Below are 22,085 nucleotides of genomic sequence, written 5' to 3' on the forward strand. Positions count from 1 at the left end.
ATGGAGAGGATATTTGCTTAACAACGTTGCTGTTAACATTTGCTATTATAAAACGCAATATGTTAACAAATATATGTGTTAACATTGACGGTTTGCTGTTTACATTTGTATTTTGTAATGTCATTGGGCAAATCTCCTCAGCCGTTTTATTGCGTCTGAAAACACAATGTAAACGCCACGTAGGAACACAGCCTAAGGCCCCCCCGCGCTCGGCCATTTCCTACACTGCGTTGTAAACCAAAAAAAATATGTAAAAAAAAATCTTAAAGTTATGGCTTGTGGTAGGAAAGGAGTTAAAAACGGAAACTCCAAAAAAACGGATAAAAAAAAAGTTGGGATTGAAGGGGGTTAAGGACCTGCAGTTGGTTTGGTGCCCCAAATCTCCCTGACGGGTTGTACCAGGTATGGCTGCTGAGACAACCAACGGGGGGTAGGTCCTGTTCTCCCGATTTGAATGAAGCGTCAGGTCGAGCATGTGTATTGCCAATTCCTCCAATACAGCAGCAGCACCGGAAAATGTAGAGCACAGCGCTCTGGTGTCACTGACCCTCTTATCAGGGATATCAGAGCGCTGTGATCAGCAATTTCCCATAATATTCAATGTAGTGGCAGGACGCATGCTTAATTTCCTCCTACAAGTCTGGGGTCACACGTGGCGGTAGCGCATGCGTTTTCAAGCGCATCACAGCAGCTGAGAAGAGGAGATTTGTCTAATTCCATTGCCGTCACCATCGCGTTTACAAAACACGTGCATAAACATAGTGTTAACAAGCGTTAACGCATGCATTGGACAAATCTTCTCTTCTCAGTTGACAATGCATACGTTACAGCCACCTTAGTGAGGAGGAGACCATAATTCTCAGGACCCCCATTGATCACATTGTTATCCCCTAGCCACAGTATTGGGAAATATCAACGTTGGTGCTGGCCCCACATTATTATATTAGTGTAAAACCATAATTCCCCCCCCCCCCCCAAAAAAAAAAAAAAAACTAACTAAGGTCTGCACTTTCCCCATCAAAATAAACCAAAAATAAAAATGTAGGTATTGGCTTCTACAATGCATAGAAGGGGTTAAGAGCTCGGATCCCTTCTCCTTTGTGTAATCTCTATTTCCTGTGTAGTGGCTTTAACCCTCTGCACCCCATTATCTGCCCCCCCCCGTGTATAATGGCTCTTAGTAATGGATCGGTACGTGTGAGCGCTGCCGCGCCGGGTCTCCGCCAATTACCGGTCTCCAGCCGCCTGACCACCATCGCTCCCCATGTTTCCCTATAATTGCGCTCTAATGACTGCGCTCCACACCAGTTAATGGAGCCGCGGAGCCGCTATGGGGCCTGCGCCGCACTGCTGGGAGTTGAGGATTTTAACCCGTTAATTAACACTATAATAATGAGCGGCACTGTATGCACAGAGCATATCCGAGGAATTCTCAGAATATTGTGGACCACAGTGGCAGCTCTTCAGTGCGTAACAAGGAATATATCACCTCTCCCTCCCGCTATAGACATCGGCATCTATCTCCATATCTACAGATACACAAGTAACTCATTCGGGCAAAAGAAACCAGTACATTTACCTTTTCTCCATGTATGTAAACAATGTAAACAAAATTTAAAGGGATTGTCCAGAATTAGAAAACTATGGTCTGTGGGTGTGGCAATGCAATCCGGTCCTATTTGCATTAATAGGACAACCCATAGACGGGCGAGGAGCTCATTTTAATATAAAACCGCCAAGTTTTTCTCATTCCTGAATTATTAATGCAGCAACACAGATCATTGAAAAAAAAAAGTGCAGAAAATTGGACGTGAATCCATATATTTTCGGTGAATGTTCACAATAGATAAAACCCTTGTAATAAATAGTCTATTTTTATTTTTCCCTAGAAAGGGCATTCATCCAGGCCCCCGAAATCACACGTGCGAGGCCATGGCCACTGCATTCACATACCGCAAGACAAGCAGAGGCACGGGGACTACTTGGGGGAAGTCATCAGAGGCACGGGACTACTAGAGGGGGGGGCGCTGTTATTATAGGCACAGGGACTACTGGGGGGGGAGTTGTCAGAGGCATGGGACTACTGGAGGGGGTGTCGGTATAGGCTCAGGGGACTACTGGGGGGGTGTCAGTATAGGCACGGGGACTACAGTCATCAGAGGCACGGGACTAATGATGAAGGGGGGTGTCGGTATAGGCACAGGGACTACTGGGGGAGGGGGAGTTGTCAGAGGCACGGGAATACTATGGAAGGAGCAAGTCAATAGAGGTCCTGGAAGACTAGGGTGGGGGAAGTGGAATTCAGTAGAGGCATGGGAATGCTGGAGGGGCGGATCACTATAGGGGCGGGAATGCTGGAGGGGCAGATCACTAGAGGAGCGGGAATGCTGGAGGGGCGGATCACTATAGGAGCGGGAATGCTGGAGGGGCGGATCACTATAGGGGCAGGAATGCTGGAGGGGCGGATCACTAGAGGAGCGGGAAAACTGGAGGGGTGTGTCAGTAGAGAAACGAGAACACTGGGTCGGGGCAGGTCATTAGAAGCTCAGGAATACTAGGGGGGCAGGTCAGTGGAGGTACGGGAGTATTTGGGGGGCAGGTCAGTAGGGGCACAGGAATACTGGGGGTGGGATAGGTCACTGGAGGTATGGGAGTACTTGAGGGGCAGGTCAGCAGAGGCACGGGAATACTGGGGGGGGGTGTCAGGGCAGTAGAGGCACTGGAATACTGGGGGGCAGTTTAGAGTGTAATAAGGCACCGCTATTAGCACTGTTGATTCGTGGTCTCAAAATCCTCCCCCCACATCTTTAATATTTCTCGTGGGCTTTTTTGATGCACTAATAGTAGACTCTTCTCCGAGCAGCTTGAGGACTTCTCCCTCGGCATACTGAACGTCTTAAATCCCGGGTGTCCGACTGGTTTCACCCCCAGAGCCATAAAGCACATTCCCGTGTAGACGTCATCTATCGGATACGGAAACACAAAATGAGACACCAAGTAGAGCCACGGGGTGAGAGAGCCAGAAAACAGGTACCCACCTCCCCCGGCATAGGGCGGATACATCCCCAGGTAGAACGATGTGGGGATATAGTATTTACTGTGAGGGTCTCTGTAGGGTTTGGCCAACTTTACGACGTGTCCCATATAAAGCGTGCGATGCCTATGGCTGCCCAGTGAGGACAGAACCCGCACTATGTTGGGCGTCCGGACAAAGACGTCGTCGTCCCCTTTGAGGATGTAGGTGGCTCTGGCACAATAAGTCTTGGCCCAACCCAAGAAGAGCTGGTCCTTCAACGTCAAGTTCAAAAAGGTGTCTGCAAAGTCCCACTGGAGGAGGTCGTGCGAGCGGCTGTTCTCGTAGCCTAGGAGAGGTGATAGATCTAGTGTGGGCACCGTGCCCAGGAGGAAGACTAATCGCACGTACTTCCCCTCGTAGTTCTTCTCCGCCCCCCACGTGTCCCTCACGGCCTGTCTCTGGGCAAAGTTCTGAGGAGAAGACTTGATGGCCAGGAGAAGAAAGGTCCTATTGCCTGGACACTTGTCTGGCTGGTTGATGATCATCCTATGGTTCCGGCAATGATCCTGACTTACAAAGGACAATAAGAGTTCTGGATAGGACTCGACCCGTTTTATCTGGGTCGTGGACTTGCTGCAGGTCCATGCCCAAGGTTTCTTTAAGTCCAGTAACTGAAGTTGCTCAATGTTCCAAAAGGCCCCGGACGGGGGCACCAGTTTTCTCAAGTTCTGTGCCAAAGACTGAAGGGCGGTCATGGCGGACGCCTCATCGTCTTGTAAAGACTCCAACATGGGCAGTGGGTTCTTTTCAGGTTCTGGAGAAACAGACGTTGGATCAGAGGAGAGGAGAGGAGGGTAATTCAAGTCAATGAAAATTTTGATGGTAAGGAGAGCGAGAAGGGCGATCACCGAGATGCTGAACTTCCGGCATCTCACCATGGCGAAACGCGGAACGGGCTGGAAAAATATCACACAGATAAATCATTAGTCCGGCAGAAGGTACAGGAGACGCTGCAAGAAATAAACAGAAAGGGTTACACTAGATTTCATGATATCAAATAGCACAGGGGTCTCTAATGAGGTCCAATCTGGTGACAGGATCCCTTTAACTACCCTGCCCCCACCATGTGCTTACACAATTTCCCTCTTATGTATAATCTCACTTTTTACCTATAAAAAAATATCTAAAGTCATTGGACGATAAGCAGAGAAGAGTCACATTTTACAGAGATGAGTCAAGTTTAGAGGCTGCAGGGGGAGGGTCACTTCCGATGCCCCTATCTTCAGTTCTATAGCACCTAGACTCATGATGCTCACGTCATATTAAAGATAAGAATCTAATCTTTCAGGATTGTGGTTTTCTGAGCTACAGATCGAGATTTATATGCAGATCACATATATCCAACTATGTTTTTAACTCTGTCCCTCCAATCACAACATTTTCTAATATGACGAAGCAGCAGGTTTCTAGATGCTATAGAAATGATGATCGGGAGAATGATTTGAGCTTCTCCCTGCAACCTCTAAAAGTGACTCATCTCAGGCAAATTTGACTTTTGTCTGCCGATTTTCACATGCTTTTTGAAGGAGAATTTTTTATGGGTAAATAGGTGAGATTTCACCAAAAAGGGAATTCTAGAAAGGACATTTCACACCTGACCTCAGGAGCTGGTAGGGAAAATCTGGTGACAGAATTCCTTTAAATCTTTGGCTCTTCATCTGCCATGAAACCACCTGGTAACTGCAGGGCATGCTGGTAGTTGTAGTTTCACAACAGGTGGAGAGCCACAGGATGGACACCAAGAGTAGGATTAGGCAGGCGATGGCACCCTGTAAGGGTAAGACAGTGTAACAGTCTTTAAAGCCACATCACAGAGGGGCTAGGGTAGCCCCTCGGGATCATTAGCATAATCTTAAAAAGATGATAATAGAAAGGAGGAGGCCATGGATAACAAATATAAGAAGATACCACAGTCCCGCTGCCTGGATCTATGAGTAACGTCCCTGCTTTGTCATGGTGGATTTTGGTGGTAGATTTATCCATCTATAGCAGAGAGAGGTCCGACACTAAGACTTCTGGTTCCGACAGCTGATTTAGTAATATTACATGTATATCACTTCCCAGATGACTGATACCGGCACATCCAAACATCTTTAAGGACAGTGTGTCGTCACAATGTGTCAGCAACAGGTCCCGGACAATAATCTTACCCTATCACAGCTGCAGTTCTGCTACTATAACAATTCACATCATTTTGTCACTTTTTTTACATTTGCTATGAAGAATTCAGGCCAATTACCATTTCCCTAATGGCCGGTCCTGACTCTTCTAGTTGTAGAGTATAATTCCCAGCGGCTCAGATATATGACTAGGGGAGAGCGGCGGCTCGTAGCTGGCACGGTGAGCCCGGCGCTGCAGCGGATCCCATCTACATACACTGGAATATTCATCATCCCATTATAGCACGGCCCTAATGGACTCCTGCCCTAATGTGGAGGCCAGCCATGCAGCGGGCACAGCCACTTACCTTACACAGATGTGGCACAGATAGTTCCAGCATCGGCTCAGTGACTCGCCACTCCCTGTACAGTACAATACCCAGCAGTCTCCCCCTCCCTCCATCTCTCCTCCTCCCCGTCTCACCAGTGACTTTATTCTCCAAGAGTCTCAGCAGAGATAAATTATTCAGCAAAGGATGAACCTGGGTGATCAGTTCCAGAATTTAATGTTCTGCATGGGACCGCAGAACCTAATGGAAGCCATTACGGAACCCCTAGGGGTTGGCACTCAGCTTTCCCTAGACTCTGAAAGGCATATACATCTTCATACTCTATTGATGTGCAACTGATTTATGGGCAGTAAGGTTGCTTTATCCATGAACCAGGAAGCTCAGGATGACCGATACTGCTGAAAAGGAGATGCCGCAGTGCAAAAGAAGAGTTAAATGAAATCTACCATCAAAATCCATCATGATGAACACTTACAAGAAGATTACCACAGCCACAGTGCCTGAATCTATGAGTATTTCTTATCTATCTCCTCCTTTCTTCTAAAATCAACTTTTATAATTACCAGAACCCCCAGTGTTTTGCAGATTCAAAGGCTGTTACACTGTTTCTCCCTCCTTTTCTGCTCCCACAGCACTTCCTCACTCCGCCTGATGTAATCTCACACAGTGGGGGGGGGGGGGGGGTGCTCCTGCACAGTGCTTGTGAAGCAACAGCATGGAGGGGCTCTGGTAAGGCCTGTGAAGAGCCTGATTAATTAGCATAATTTTAAAATGGCTGCTGTATAAAATGCTAAATATCCCACCATTGATTTCCTTTAAGTCCTTAACAGCCATCATCAAAATCCATCCTGATAAATCAGGGACATTACTCATAGATCCAGGCACCGTGACTATGGTAATCTTATATTTGTTATCCATGGCCTCCTGCCTTCTAAAATCAACTTTTATAATTATGCATGCTAATAAGCTCTCTGTGCTGTAGCTTTACATGATGTTACCCTGCAAGGATTACAAGCAGGCAGTGGGGAAGGGGAAGACAGTATAACAGCCATTGTAGCTACAGCAGGGAGAGGCTCTCGTAACGCCTCCTGGAGCCCTTTTCGCTTATTAGCATAGTTTTTAAAGGTTGTTTTTAGAAGGAAGGAGGCCATGGATAACACATATAAGAAGATACCACAGTCTCGGTGCCTGCATCTATGAGTAAGTTGTTTATCAGGATGGATTTAGATGGTTGTGCCATAATACACTATCCTGTGGACCCCTATTAATCAGGAGAAGCGGGGAGTCGTAGTCCCCTAAAGTGAGTGCTCTCCATTCACTTCAATGGGACGTCCTGCAGACGTAAATGGACACTGGGTGAATATACACTCAAGCGCTGTGATCCCCCAATCACTGGTGGTCCCGTTGGTCAGACCCCCAGTGATCATACATTTACCCCCTGTCCCGGCTCATCTACGTTGGAGTCCTCCTTAAGGCTTAATGCAAACACATGATATGTCTGGCAAATATCTGCACATGACACAATCTCATCCTCCGAAAAAGGGAAATCCGGAGGTTGTGTTTCTAACGCTACCGATCATGTACGTGTCCCATGACAACAGACTACAAATACACTTTGTGTAGTCGGATCCTCTATTCATATTCCCCAATATTTGTCGTGACTTCTTCTCCCTAACATAACACAGAAGGAAATTGAGCAGGCGGTACAAGTCCTGGATCAGACTCCATGTATTCAATAATCAACGTAGACAACAAGAGTTTTACTAGGACCTTTCCTACAAGTCGTCTCTGTAGTAAGACCCAGAACATTGGCTTCTATCTGTCCCCTCTGAACGTCGGGCCTACTGATCAGTACGTAACCACATCCATACTCCAGTTTGCCCATAGCAACCAATCAAAACACAGCTTACATTTACCAAGAGCAGATCGTGTCATTTAAGCTGCCTTCTGATTGGCTGCTATGGACAACAAAGCTTGTATTGCACTATAAATAAAAATATGTCCATCTTTCCAATGTATAGGATGTAACCTGTAGTTACCGCGCTGTGTCAGCCATATACTAACATTCATCTTACTTTCTATTCCATTCCTGCAGCAACGTAAATGCTAGCATTAAATATCGCCCTGTGGGGTTACCGTGGTGAAATAAACAGATCTCCCATACATGCACTTCCTGTCACATGACCGCGCCGTCCTCATGTATCCTGAACTTAGTTATTTATATGTTCATTTTTATGTTATGGCACAAAGTGTAGTGAAAAGGACTCTTCCCACAATGCAAATCACCTTATCAGGCGGCATAAATATTATAGGGGTTGTACCCTACTTAAGGACACCCGACTTACAGACGACCCCTAGTTACAGACGGACCCCTCTGCACCCTGTGACCTCTGGTGACCTCTCTGGATGGTACTATAGTCCCAGGCTGCAATGATCAGCTGTAAGGAGTCTGTAATGAAGCTTTATGGATAATCCTTGGTCCCATTACAACAAAAAATTTTGAAACTCCAATTGTCACTGGGGCAAAAATGGAACTACAATTATAGAATATACAGTTTCGACTTACATACAAATTCAACTTAAGAACAAATCTATGGACTCTATCTTGTACGTAACCCGGGGACTGCCTGTATTTAAGTGATGCCCTATACACAGGCGGGGGGGATAAGATAAATGCTGGAATACAGGGATCCCGTTCTCACTAATAGGTGGAACGGCAGGTCAAGCGCCCCTACTCCCGCTCCATTTAATTGTAACGGAGTGTTGAAATTGCTAAGCACAGCGCCTGGTATCTACGGCGCTCCCATTCACTGTCTATGAGAGTGGCAGATATACAATTTCCAGCACTTCCATAGAATTGAATGGAGCGGCAGTATGGATGCTCGACCTGCTCCACCTATTAGTGAGAACTGGACCTCTTTTTTCCTGATTGCTGGGGGTCCCATTCTTGTGATCTGTTGGGACCCCTACCGATCAGCTTGTTACCCCCCATCTTGTGTATAGGGGATATCCTACACAGTTGGTACAATGCCTTCAAGCTAGCAAGGAATGGCGGAGGTGTGAGTGCAGCTCTACCACCATATAATTATTTAGGCTGCATTCACACTGCCGTATGGGGAACGTATATACGGCCTAAATACGGCAATGGCCGCACCGTACCCCGTGAAATGATATGTCCTAAATTTTCCCGGCATACGGCACCGTGCACCATGTTCCTCTATGGAGAGGGTCGGGGGTGAGCAGCACTTCCCCCCTCCTCCTCTCCCCGGCGCCGCCGTGTGCCCGCTGTACTGTAGCGGCAGTGTGAATGTAGTCTTCGTCTGTGAGATAATTTAGAGGACAGAGCAGCTTTCCCGGCTAATGCGATAGATAGAAAAAACATTTTAAAGCGTCTTTGTTATTTTGTTATACATTCAGCCATTCCTCAATTATTCCGACTGGAACCTCATAAATGACCTGACAGCTGTGCCGCCATTTTACTTGTCCATTGAGTTGTCAACAGCAATTTGCATTTGGACACTCCCCCAACTGGTAACACCCAGTTGTCAATTTATTCAACAGCTTTTAGGAGGAATAACGGAGGAACGGCTCAACAGAGTCAAGTGAGTCAATTGGAAACCTCGTAGCCATATTTTCTGGACAATGTCCTGGGCCAAAAAATGGGTGAAGCTTAATCACTCGCCCCCCTCCTATAACAAGGGGGACGCCCTTCCCCATTTATTATTATCCCAATTAGATCTACATTAAAAACTTAAAAATGGGTGACCACAGGTCTTTAAAATGTTATCCCAAAATGCATGTCCCCCCTCACCTGAGCCTCATTTCATGCTCTCAGCAGCGGGCGCATCCTCTGCTTGTAGCCCATCTGTATAAGCGATGCCCACAATCTTACAGGCGGGCAGCACCTCTTCCAGGAGGATCAGCACCAGTCCCTTATTGTTGACAGACGGCAGGTCCGATAGATCCAAATACTTCAGGTTCCTGAGGAAAGTACTTTACATTAGGCCACGGAAGTAGCAGATGGAAGCTGAAGTAACACGACAGTGTTCAAGGGGTTGTCCACTTTTGTTTTAGGAAGTTCCGAGACACAGCGCCACACTGGTCTAATGGCCGTGTCGTGTATTACAGCGCCACACTGGTCTAATGGCCGTGTCGTGTATTACAGCGCCACACTGGTCTAACGGCTGTGTCTGGTATAACAGCGCCACACTGGTCTAACGCTTGTGTCTGGTATAACAGCGCCACACTGGTCTAATGGCCGTGTCGTGTATTACAGCGCCACACTGGTCTAATGGCCATGTCTGGTATTACAGCGCCACACTGGTCTAATGGCCGTGTCTGGTATTACAGCGCCACACTGGTCTAATGGCCGTGTCTGGTATTACAGCGCCACACTGGTCTAATGGCCGTGTCGTGTATTACAGCGCCACACTGGTCTAATGGCCGTGTCGTGTATTACAGCGCCACACTGGTCTAATGGCCGTGTCGTGTATTACAGCGCCACACTGGTCTAATGGCCGTGTCTGGTATTACAGCGCCACACTGGTCTAATGGCCGTGTCTGGTATTACAGCGCCACACTGGTCTAATGGCCGTGTCTGGTATTACAGCGCCACACTGGTCTAATGGCCTTGTCTGGTATTACAGCGCCACACTTGTCTAATGGCCGTGTCGTGTATTACAGCGCCACACTGGTCTAATGGCCGTGTCTGGTATTACAGCGCCACACTGGTCTAATGGCCGTGTCTGGTATTACAGCGCCACACTGGTCTAATGACCGTGTCTGGTATTACAGCGCCACACTGGTCTAATGGCCGTGTCTGGTATTACAGCGCCACACTGGTCTAATGGCCTTGTCTGGTATTACAGCACCACACTTGTCTAATGGCCGTGTCGTGTATTACAGCGCCACACTGGTCTAATGGCCATGTCTGGTATTACAGCGCCACACTGGTCTAATGGCCGTGTCTGGTATTACAGCGCCACACTGGTCTAATGACCGTGTCTGGTATTACAGCGCCACACTGGTCTAATGACCGTGTCTGGTATTACAGCGCCACACTGGTCTAATGGCCGTGTCTGGTATTACAGCGCCACACTGGTCTAATGGCCGTGTCTGGTATTACAGCGCCACACTGGTCTAATGGCCGTGTCTGGTATTACAGCGCCACACTGGTCTAATGGCCGTGTCTGGTATTACAGCGCCACACTGGTCTAATGGCCGTGTCTGGTATTACAGCGCCACACTGGTCTAATGGCCGTGTCTGGTATTACAGCGCCACACTGGTCTAATGGCCGTGTCTGGTATTACAGCGCCACACTGGTCTAATGGCCGTGTCTGGTATTACAGCGCCACACTGGTCTAATGGCCGTGTCTGGTATTACAGCGCCACACTGGTCTAATGGCCGTGTCTGGTATTACAGCGCCACACTGGTCTAATGGCCGTGTCTGGTATTACAGCGCCACACTGGTCTAATGGCCGTGTCTGGTATTACAGCGCCACACTGGTCTAATGGCCGTGTCTGGTATTACAGCGCCACACTGGTCTAATGGCCGTGTCTGGTATTACAGCGCCACACTGGTCTAATGACCGTGTCTGGTATTACAGCGCCACACTGGTCTAATGGCCGTGTCTGGTATTACAGCGCCACACTGGTCTAATGGCCGTGTCTGGTATTACAGCGCCACACTGGTCTAATGGCCGTGTCTGGTATTACAGCGCCACACTGGTCTAATGACCGTGTCTGGTATTACAGCGCCACACTGGTCTAATGGCCGTGTCTGGTATTACAGCGCCACACTGGTCTAATGGCCATGTCTGGTATTACAGCGCCACACTGGTCTAATGGCCATGTCTGGTATTACAGCGCCACACTGGTCTAATGGCCGTGTCTGGTATTACAGCGCCACACTGGTCTAATGGCCGTGTCTGGTATTACAGCGCCACACTGGTCTAATGGCCGTGTCTGGTATTACAGCGCCACACTGGTCTAATGGCCGTGTCTGGTATTACAGCGCCACACTGGTCTAATGACCGTGTCTGGTATTACAGCGCCACACTGGTCTAATGACCGTGTCTGGTATTACAGCGCCACACTGGTCTAATGACCGTGTCTGGTATTACAGCGCCACACTGGTCTAATGGCCGTGTCTGGTATTACAGCGCCACACTGGTCTAATGGCCGTGTCTGGTATTACAGCGCCACACTGGTCTAATGGCCGTGTCTGGTATTACAGCGCCACACTGGTCTAATGGCCGTGTCTTGTATTACAGCACCACACTGGTCTAATGGCCGTGTCTGGTACTACAGCGCCACACTGGTCTAATGGCCGTGTCTGGTATTACAGCACCACACTGGTCTAATGGTTGTGTCTTGTATTACAGCACCACACTGGTCTAATGGCCGTGTCTTGTATTACAGCACCACACTGGTCTAATGGTTGTGTCTTGTATTACAGCACCACACTGGTCTAATGGCCGTGTCGTGTATTACAGCGCCACACTGGTCTAATGGCCGTGTCTTGTATTACAGCGCCACACTGGTCTAATGGCCGTGTCTTGTATTACAGCGCCACACTGGTCTAATGGCCGTGTCTGGTATTACAGCGCCACACTGGTCTAATGGCCGTGTCTTGTATTACAGCTCAGCCTATTCTAGTGATAGGAGCTAAGCTGTAATACCAGGCACTGCCTCTTTATATTAGCGATGCTGTTTCTGATTCCTTACTGTATAAAAAGTAATGCACATGTATAGGGAAGGGTCACAGCCTTCAAATGAGGACAATGATAAATTCATCCTTCTTCATCCAAACCCGTCCCTGTCTAAACACAGAGGGTCAGCAGCCACGTCTCTGCTACAGCAGCAGTTGCAGGATGTAGCGGATGTGGGCACTGTTAACGAGACACCTTTGAAAAAGTTCAAACTTGTTCAATGTCTTGCTTCTGGGAGAATCTTTGGATTTCTGGAGAGAATCTAAAGGTAAAGGCCCCATGGCAGCTGAGGGCCCTAGGCAACTGCCCATTTGGCCCACCCTGTGCAGTCATGGGATGATGATCAGCCAAACTGAGATCTATTGCTGGTCATTGTCCAATGTGAACTATGAAGACAAGTGATAGCCCAAGGAGATGCGCTGGTGTGAAACTGACGGGGGTGTGCAGCGGACGAATCCTAAAACCTTCAGGCCACAGATATTCTCTAAGTATACGTTATAGAGCACCAGGAAGCGGACAGGCGTAACACAGGGGGCACTCACTGTAGATGGTGCAGGGTGGCCAGTCCTCTCTCCGTCACTTGAGGACATCCAGCCAGTGATAAGACTTCTAAGGAATCCTTAAATACGTGCAGCCGCCCTAAAGCCCAATCATCTATGTAATGGCAGCGGCTCAGGTTCAGCTCCCGCAGCTCCTGCAGTCCATCTGTGCGGCACAAAGTTAGAAAACCCATTACACATCATTACTCCTATCCTCCTCTACAACTAAAAACTGATCAAAATGTAGAACAACAGAATATGACTGCTTTCTTCAAGAAAGAGCGCCACACTTATCCACAGGATGGGTGCGGTACTGCACCTCTGTCTCTTCCATATCAATCTTTCTGAACGCATCCTATGACCAGATGTGGTGCCCCTTCTGGAAGAAATCACACGTTTTTTATATATTTTATATATTAACTTTTTATTTTCCCTTGTATTTTCAAGAAACCTGCTTGCTGTCAGTGAATGGAGACGCCAAAGTTGCAAACCCTGATCAAAAATCTGAATCACATAAGCCTGGATCATTGTGATGCTGGTAGATTAGGACTGGCTTTCGAAAAAGAATCATCTCAAAAGCAAACATCCTAAAATCTTAAAGGACAAATACAGTTATAACGGTCTAAAAATATAATAAAGAATGTTACACTATGGAATATTGACGATATTTCTGTACTTTATCACCCTTCACTAACAGCAAGCAGAGGTCTTAAGTCAGATGAACTGAAACATTATGGGCACATTTACTTACCCGTCCGGCGGAGTTCACCTGAAGTACATTGTCTGACTTCAATGCACTGTGCCCCGATTCACTAAGATCGTGCGCCCGATTTCCTGCATCTATCACTTCCCCGCTCAGGTCCCCCGGGTTCACCTTCTTCTTCCTGGTGCATGTAAGTGCATTGTCCATGTATAATGCGCTGTGCGGGAGGTCACTAAGATAATGCACCCGATATCCTGCATGTGTCGCTTCCCCGCTCAGGTCCCTGGAGTTCACCTTCTTCTTCCTGGTGCATGTAAGTGCATTGTCCATGTATATTGCGCGGTGCGGGGAGTCACTAAGATCGTTCCCCCGATATCCTGCATGTGTCGCTTCCCCGCTCAGGTCCCTGGAGTTCACCTTCTTCTTCCTGGTGCATGTAAGTGCATTGTCCGTGTATAATGCGCTGTGCGGGGAGTCACTAAGATCATGCGCCCGATATCCTGCATGTGTTGCTTCCCCGCTCAGATCCCAGGAGTTCACCTTCTTCTTCCTGGTGCATGTAAGTGCATTGGATGCAACACAATTTGAATATTAAATCCCGCGCTCAGTCCGAATCAGTCGGATCGTCCGATGGCCTGTCCCCTGTTGCGTGAAAGCTGGCGCAAAAACCATGAACAGTCCGACAGAAATGCGATCCGCGGACCCTTAGTAAATAAGCCCCTATGTCTTCTTGAAAGTCACAGTGACCATACAAACTTTCCCTTTAAATGTCACCCCTCACCTATGTTTGTCAGCCCCATGTAGGTCACCATGGTGCCGCTCAGGTCCAGGCTTTCTATAGGAACATCCTTGTGCTGCATAAAGTCCCAGGTGTAGCGTCCCTTCTCGTTTGGTCGGAACCACTCAGATTGACCTTTGAACCTGGGAGGTAAAATATGACATAATATAAGGTTTGACTGGGAAAGCCGAGACCCAAGCTTTTTTTATGTGGATTTTCGGAATGTGTTTTTATCTTTACCCGTTTTGTTTCGCCTGATCTGACGTCATTCCAAGCAAAAATCTGCATCAAATGCACATCATGGCGCAAATCTGATGCAGATTTTCACTCTCCTATAGACTTTTTTTTTAATGCACCAAAATCTGCAATGATAGCCTTAAAGAGGACTGGTCACCCCTAAAAACGGCACCAGGAGCTGCTTACTAAACAGTCCCAGCAGTGTTACAATGCTAGCGTTATCGGAAACTTCTGATAACGCTAACAGACACTGCTGCGCTGTACACTAGAAATGCCGGACTGCTCTCAAAGCGGTCCGGCGTATTCGTGAGGGGGCGGTCCGAGGGGGCTGCCTCTTCCCTGGACTGCCCCGCCCACTCCATAGGCCAGCGGTGACTGCCGAGCGTCATCCAGCAGTCACTGCCCCTAATCCCGCCCCCTCATGAATACACCAGGTCGCTTTGAGAGCGATCCGGCGTTTCTAGTCTACAGCGCGGCAGTGTCTGCTAGCGTTATTGGAGGTTTCCCATAACACTAGTAGTGTAACACTGCTACATCTATTGAAGCACTAGGAGCCGCATACTCATGTTCAGGTACAGCCGACGGGAGGCCTAGCGCAGGCAAGGTGGCATGAGTAGCAGCAAGCTTAAGAGCTGGTACGGGGGGCCATCCACCGGCAGTAGCATCACAGCGCTATCCCTATACCGAGCTAAGCTCAGGTAAGCGGCATATAAGCCATGACCCGTGTTGTATCTATTGTGATAATTATAAGCGTGTAACGTGCTTGTAGCCCCGTAGTATGTCGTGTTGTACCATCCTGTAATGTATTGTTCTAACTAATTACTTAACTAGTAACCTAAAGGGATTTCCCACGAACAAAAGTTAGGCCCTATCCACAGGATAAGGCCTAACTTGCTGATCAGTGGAGGTCTCAGTGATGAGACCTCCACAGATCACGAAAATGAGGGGTCCAATGAGGTCCCATGAACCACCGCCTGACCCCTTTTTGCTCCGTCAGAGTAATGGAGTAGACAGCGGCGCATGAAGGTTCTGCTCCATTAATCTCTATGGAGCTGACAGAGATTGGTGAGCGCACCGCTCGGCAATAACATGGATGGGGCCTAATTTTGGTTTGTGGGAAATCCCCTTTAAGAAAAGCACAGAGTAGCATCCAAGCTGAGCAACTCCCAAAAGTCTATTTGCTAAATATTTTTGTGTGCCAAACGTCCCTCTATGTAGCTATATCTAGGTAACGTTTTACTGTAACACTATGCTGGACACTTTGTACAAAACAATCCCCCCACCCATCCCTCGATCAATAAAGTTGTATGGTATCGTAATTATGCACTGCTTCAAAAAACGCTGTATTCACTGTGTTGTCCCTGACAGGCCGAACTAATCAATCGCTGCACCATCTCCCAGCTGCTGTGTACAAGTCATCCAGCTCAGGTTGATTAGTCCTGTCTGGACAGTTCAGGCAGCTCCTGTGTATGCAGCCAGCTCTCCCAAGGTTCTAATTTTATAATTGTTGTCTGAGCAAAACCACTCGGATCAGGGATTAAACAAGATATGTTTCTGCATCGGTGTGGCTACAGCATTCTCAATGTATGTTTGGTTAATAATGCATCAAATCAAATGGTAGATTTCTATTTACAGTAGAACATTTAAAAAAAAAAATTAATAAAAACTGAAAAGCACAAATCACCCCCCTTTCATTAGAACTGAAATAAAAATAAAATCATAAACATGTAAGGTATTGTCGAGTCCCAAAATGCCTCATCTATCAAAGTATAAAAATGGTTATTCCCGGCAGTGAACCCCCGTAACACAAAATAGCGCTGAAAAATGTCTGAATTGCCACTTTTTTTGTCATTTTGCAACACATGGCATTATGGCTTCAGAATATGGCAACAAAAATCATTTATTTTTGTACAAAAGATTAACATTTTTTTTAAATCTACTAAAACATAATAAAACCTAGTGACCCCAAGAATAAAGGGAGGTGTCATTTGTGAATGATGTAAAATAAGGGCCCAATATAAAATAGTGCAAACATGGGTTTTTTGGCAATTTCACTGGATTTGGATTTTTTTTCCAGTAAAGGCGGTCCCCTACTTAAGGACACCCAACTTACAGACGACCCCTAGTTACAGATGGACCCCTCTGCCCACTGTGACCTCTGGTGACCTCTCTGGATGTTACTATAGTCCCAGGCTGCAATGATCAGCTGTAAGGTGTCTGTAATGAAGCTTTATTGATAATCCTTGGTCCCATTACAGTAAAAAAGTTTGAAACTGGGGCAAAAAAAAATGTTTTTGTCTGGAGCTACAATTATAAAATATACAGTGCGGAGTGAAAAATGGAAACGCAAAAATGAAAAAGGGTTATGTCCTTAAGGAGTTAAAGGAAATCTACCATTTGCTTTTATTCATTATAAACCAAACATACCTTGAGAATGCTGTAGCTACACTGATGCAGAAACATATCTTGTTTAATCCCTAAACGGAGTGGTTTTGCTGGAAAAACAATCATATAATTATGATAATGAGGCTCTGCCACTCCTGTGGCTGCCCCGGTACTTTTCCTCTTACCCTAATTATGCACCTGCTTCAGAGAATGATGTAATCACTGTGTTGTGCCTGACAGGCAGAAGTAATCAATCACTGCACCATCCCCTGGCTGCTGTGTATGAGTCATCCAACTTAGGTTAATTAGTCCTGTCTGGACAGTTTAGGAAGCTCTGTGTAATGTGTTTATCTAGGCAGCCAGCAAGACCAAGCTTTCTGAAGGTCCTGAATTTTATCATTGTTTTTTTAGCAAAACCACTTGGTTCAGGAATTAAACAAGATATGTTTCTGCATCAGTGTCGCTGCAGCATTCTCAAGGTATGTTTGGTTCGCAATACATATGGTAGATACAAATGGTAGATTTCTTTAAATAAAAAGTGCAGAGTAAGCCCTCCCGGTCACCATGGAAGACAGGACGCACCTCACGCCTCCCCTCTGCTCCAGTGTGTAGTAGGCAGCAGCAGCATTTTTTCCGTACATGGATTCCGTCTGAAAATAATGTCTGGGAAAAAAAAAAAAAAGTTTATTTTACATCTGTACTGATTACTTCAATAGACATAACTTCATTTCTTTTACACCAGTTCTACTTTTCGTCTTTGTAAATTGCATCCAAATGGCAGAATCTCCACTTTTTCACCTAACATTTTTTTTATAAAAATTGATTAAATGTTGTACAGTCCCCAAAACAGTAGAAATAAAAACCTCAGCAACAATGGGTTAATCAGAAGTAAAGGAGTTGTGTGGTATTAGAAAACATGGCTTCTTGTATAAGGTCGGACACCGAAGCTCAACTCTTGTCAGCCAAATAAAAGTCACGTTGCAATACCACACAGAGCCTGCAGAAGGTTGTGGCGCTGCTTCAGGAAGAAATCAGCCATGTTTTACTAAGGGAGAATTCACACGACCATTTGGGGAAGTATACACGTCCCCCATAGGCTGGCAATGGGTGCACGGCGCGGTATAGAACGGTACCGTTCCGAACCCGGGAAAAGATAGGACATGTCCTATCTCTCCCCTGTATTACGGCGCTGTGCACCATGTATTTCAATGGAGAGGGGCGGGGGCGAGCAGCCTTCACCCCCTCCTCCCATCCCGGGCGCCGATGGACATTATCCATATTCTATAGATCACGTACTTGTTCTTAACCTTAAGTGTAAAGAGCTTGAAGTTGGAGCTCCACTTCATCATCGTCTGAACTGCGGGTACGTTATTCTTCAGATACTGCAGGACCTTCTCCTTGGTGTCAGAGGATGCGGAGGAGGTCGTGTAACGTCTGATGGCGGGCAGCACTCTGGAGCTCTGCAGGTGAGAACATACTGTGAAGTCATAGGTTTGTTAAAGGGATTAAAGGGAACCTATCATCAGGAATCCACCTATTATGATACATCCGGTGATAAGAGATACCTAACATGGTTATGATTTTATTAGTTCTAGGGAAAGGGGGAGATTTGAACTTTTAGTTTTTTTGTTTGTTTTCATTGAAGGACATCTAATAATAATAGTAATAATAATAATAACAATAACTCCATTATTTATATAGTGCACAGATTGCGCTGCACAGAGCTTCACGGTAATCGGTCCCCGTTCCCATGGGGGTCACAATCTGATCAACCTACCAGCATGTTTTGGAGTGTGGGAGGAAACCGGAGGACCTGGAGGAAACCCATGCAAACAGGGAGAGAACATACAAACTCTTTGCAGATGTTGACCCTGGGACTTGAGCCCAGGTCCCCAGCACTGCAAGGCTGTAGTGCTAACCACTTAGCCACCATGCTGCAAGGCTGTAATGCTAACCACTGAGCCACCGTGCTGCAAGGCTGTAATGCTAACCATAAGCCACAGTGCTGCAAGGCTGTAATGCTAACCGCTAAGCCACCGTGCTGCAAGGCTGTAATGCTAACCGCTAAGCCACCGTGCTGCAAGGCTTTAGTGTTAACCATAAGCCACAGTGCTGCAAGGCTGCAATGCTAACCACTAAGCCACCGTGCTGCAAGGCTGTAATGCTAACCATTAAGCCACTGTGCTGCAAGGCTGTAGTGCTAACCACAAAGCCACCATGCTGCAAGGCTGTAATGCTAACTATAAGCCACGGTGCTGCAAGGCTGTAATGCTAACCACTAAGCCACAGTGCTGCAAGGCTGTAATACTAACCACTAAGCCACCGTGCTGCAAGGCTGTAATGCTAACCACTAAGCCACAGTGCTGCCCTACCACCAGGATGAAGGATTGTAAACTCAGCACACTGACATACTGGTGTGTGCCCCCTCTCACAGGACCAGCTCTTCTTTTAGCGTCTTATACCCTTGTTCTAAGAAAAAATTGCTTTAAAAATTATGTAAATTAATATGATGGGCTCCAGGCTCCATTAACAGCTATGGAGCCTGGAGCCCCTCAGGCTTATTTGCATATTATCAAAAGCCTACTTTTGTAAAAACCAGGGAATAAGAAGCTAAAAGAAAAGCGCATCCTTGCAGAAGGGACAGTCACCAGTATGTCAGAGTACTTCGTTTATGTCAGAGTACTTAGTTTCCAATCCTTCATCCTGGTGGTAGATGTCCTTTAACTTATTTATTTTTACTATTTTGCAGACACCCCGATGTCTGATGGATCCCACTATATACTGTCATATTACAGTACAGCCACCGATACATTGTAACAGATATTCAGAAATGCCAAGTCTTTTGGTCTTGTAAAGACCCGAGACTGTCATGGTGATAGATCGTCGCTCCTCGATGATGCCACTGGGAGGGGTGATCGCAGCCAAGATGATTGGTGCCAGCAACGATTAAGGGTGATAACTGCAATATGCAGCAAACACCCAGTGTATATAGCGAGGGCTCAGTCGGTGAGTTCTCTCCATGCACCCCTTACAGCGTGCCGACGTACTATTACGTCGATTTGCAGCAAGGGGTTAATAGGCAGATTCCTGATGACAGGTTTCCTTTAATACAACCAACATTTGGATCATTGACTCATGGGGTCTCCTGCTGCTGTGTCCCAATGTCACTCCAATGGAGAAGGCCGTGTTCTCTGATAGTCAGAGTCCTTGTTTAAAGGGTCCAATTACATACAACTAACGATAAAGGGCTTAAATATCCTAGACGCTTTTTTCCAAAAAAACCACCCCTGACCATGATCTGTGCTCGTATTGCAGCTCAGCCGTGTAGATACAAATAGAGATGAGCTGCAATACCCTGTGGTCAGGGGAGGCGCTGTTTTTGGAAGAAAATAGCCAGGATTTCCAACCTCTTTAAAAGAGAATGTTCAGGTCATAAAATTCGAATCTGATTGCTGGGACCCGGTTTGCTCCTGTATTTTTTTGTTACATCTCCACCGATACCTAAAAAGGGTTAAAGACACTAAACAGGGTGTAGGGCAATACATGTAACACTTATTACTTGCCAATAACAACCAATAACAACCAATCAGGTTCCAGCTAACATTATCGCAAAGCAAGTCACAAAAATAAAGCAGGGCGCTGATTGGTTGTTACAGGTAATACAATGTGTCGGCAGCTTATCTACCGTAGTACACCGAATAGAGACGAATCTGTTATCCGGTAACCCAGCACCTGGCTTGCTTAATTCTATCAGATCACAGCGCGCGCCCCGTTTCCTATCTATCGCAGCGCGCACATACACCGGGATATACGCCGGAGCCCCTAAACATTACACACAAGTATCTCCCAGCATTGACCTACCAGCCCGGGCGCCGCCATGTTGAAGATAGACCACGTGATGACAATTCACTTCCCCGGAACGCTGATTGGTAAACCTGTCCGAGGTGGGCGTGGCTTACATTCCCGGGGAGGATAGTGATGGGCGGGCCCTCAGTATAACAATATATACGGTGTCACCTCTCCACATTACAGCCGCCATATTCCCCGCAGATAATGAGAGGCAATAGCGACATATGGCGGGGGGGCTTCTCAGCCCTGGTGCCCTATCCATGTGCCCACACAAGGGCTATAGCGCCCATGTAATAGCAGGGGAGGTGCCCCCACTGTATAGCGCCCATATAATAATACCAGGAGAGGTGCCCTCGCTGTACAGCGCCCATGTAATACCAGGGGAGGGGCCCTTGCTGTATAGCGCCCATATAATAATACCAGGAGAGGTGCCCTCGCTGTATAGCACCCATATAATAATACCAGGGGAGGTGCCCTCGCTGTATAGCGCCCATGTAATAGCAGGGGAGGTGCCCCCACTGTATAGCGCCCATATAATAATACCAGGAGAGGTGCCCTCGCTGTATAGCACCCATATAATAATACCAGGGGAGGTGCCCTCGCTGTATAGCGCCCATGTAACACCAGGGGTGGTACCCTTGCTGTATAGCACCCATATAATAATACCAGGAGAGGTGCCCTCGCTGTATAGCGCCCATATAATAATACCAGGAGAGGTGCCCTCGCTGTATAGCGCCCATATAATAATACCAGGAGAGGTGCCCTCGCTGTATAGCGCCCGTATAATAATACCAGGGGAGGTGCCCTCGCTGTATAGCGCCCATATAATAATACCAGGAGAGGTGCCCTCGCTGTATAGCGCCCATGTAACACCAGGGGTGGTACCCTTGCTGTATAGCACCCATATAATAATACCAGGAGAGGTGCCCTCGCTGTATAGCGCCCATATAATAATACCAGGAGAGGTGCCCTCGCTGTATAGCGCCCATATAATAATACCAGGAGAGGTGCCCTCGCTGTATAGCGCCCGTATAATAATACCAGGGGAGGTGCCCTCGCTGTATAGCGCCCATATAATAATACCAGGAGAGGTGCCCTCGCTGTATAGCGCCCATATAATAATACCAGGAGAGGTGCCCTCGCTGTATAGCGCCCATATAATAATACCAGGGGAGGTGCCCTCGCTGTATAGCGCCCATATAATAATACCAGGGGAGGTGCCCTCGCTGTATAGCGCCCATGTAATACCAGGGGAGGGGCCCTTGCTGTATAGCGCCCATACAATAATACCAGGGGAGGTGCCCTCACTGTATAGCGCCCATGTAATAATACCAGGGGAGGTGCCCTCACTGTATAG

At 47.1% G+C, this 22,085-nt stretch overlaps 1 protein-coding gene across 9 annotated transcripts; it reads right to left on the reverse strand.

The window, feature by feature from the left end:
• Positions 1-1,861: 1,861 nt before the first annotated feature.
• LOC140076805 (distal membrane-arm assembly complex protein 2-like) lies at positions 1,862-20,802 on the reverse strand. 9 transcript variants are annotated; one of them, XM_072123529.1, is made up of 7 exons: positions 20,741-20,802; positions 18,176-18,339; positions 17,462-17,542; positions 14,261-14,400; positions 12,780-12,942; positions 9,337-9,506; positions 3,838-3,972 (listed from the first exon to the last, which is right to left on the reverse strand). In XM_072123529.1, exons 1-6 carry the CDS (start codon positions 20,756-20,758, stop codon positions 9,344-9,346), a joined length of 729 nt encoding a protein of 242 aa, XP_071979630.1. In that variant the 5' UTR covers positions 20,759-20,802; the 3' UTR covers positions 3,838-3,972; positions 9,337-9,343. The 9 variants fall into 9 exon arrangements, with proteins under 9 accessions (XP_071979628.1, XP_071979627.1, XP_071979623.1 ...); XM_072123528.1 differs by having other exon boundaries at positions 3,893-4,026; XM_072123527.1 differs by lacking the exons at positions 9,337-9,506; positions 12,780-12,942; positions 14,261-14,400; ... (1 more) ...; positions 18,176-18,339; positions 20,741-20,802 and adding exons at positions 1,862-2,963; positions 7,296-7,425 and having other exon boundaries at positions 3,099-3,972.
• Positions 20,803-22,085: the final 1,283 nt, after the last annotated feature.

The sequence above is a fragment of the Engystomops pustulosus genome, chromosome 9 (assembly GCF_040894005.1).
Source record: "Engystomops pustulosus chromosome 9, aEngPut4.maternal, whole genome shotgun sequence".
In the NCBI taxonomy this organism is placed as follows: Eukaryota; Metazoa; Chordata; class Amphibia; order Anura; family Leptodactylidae; genus Engystomops; species Engystomops pustulosus.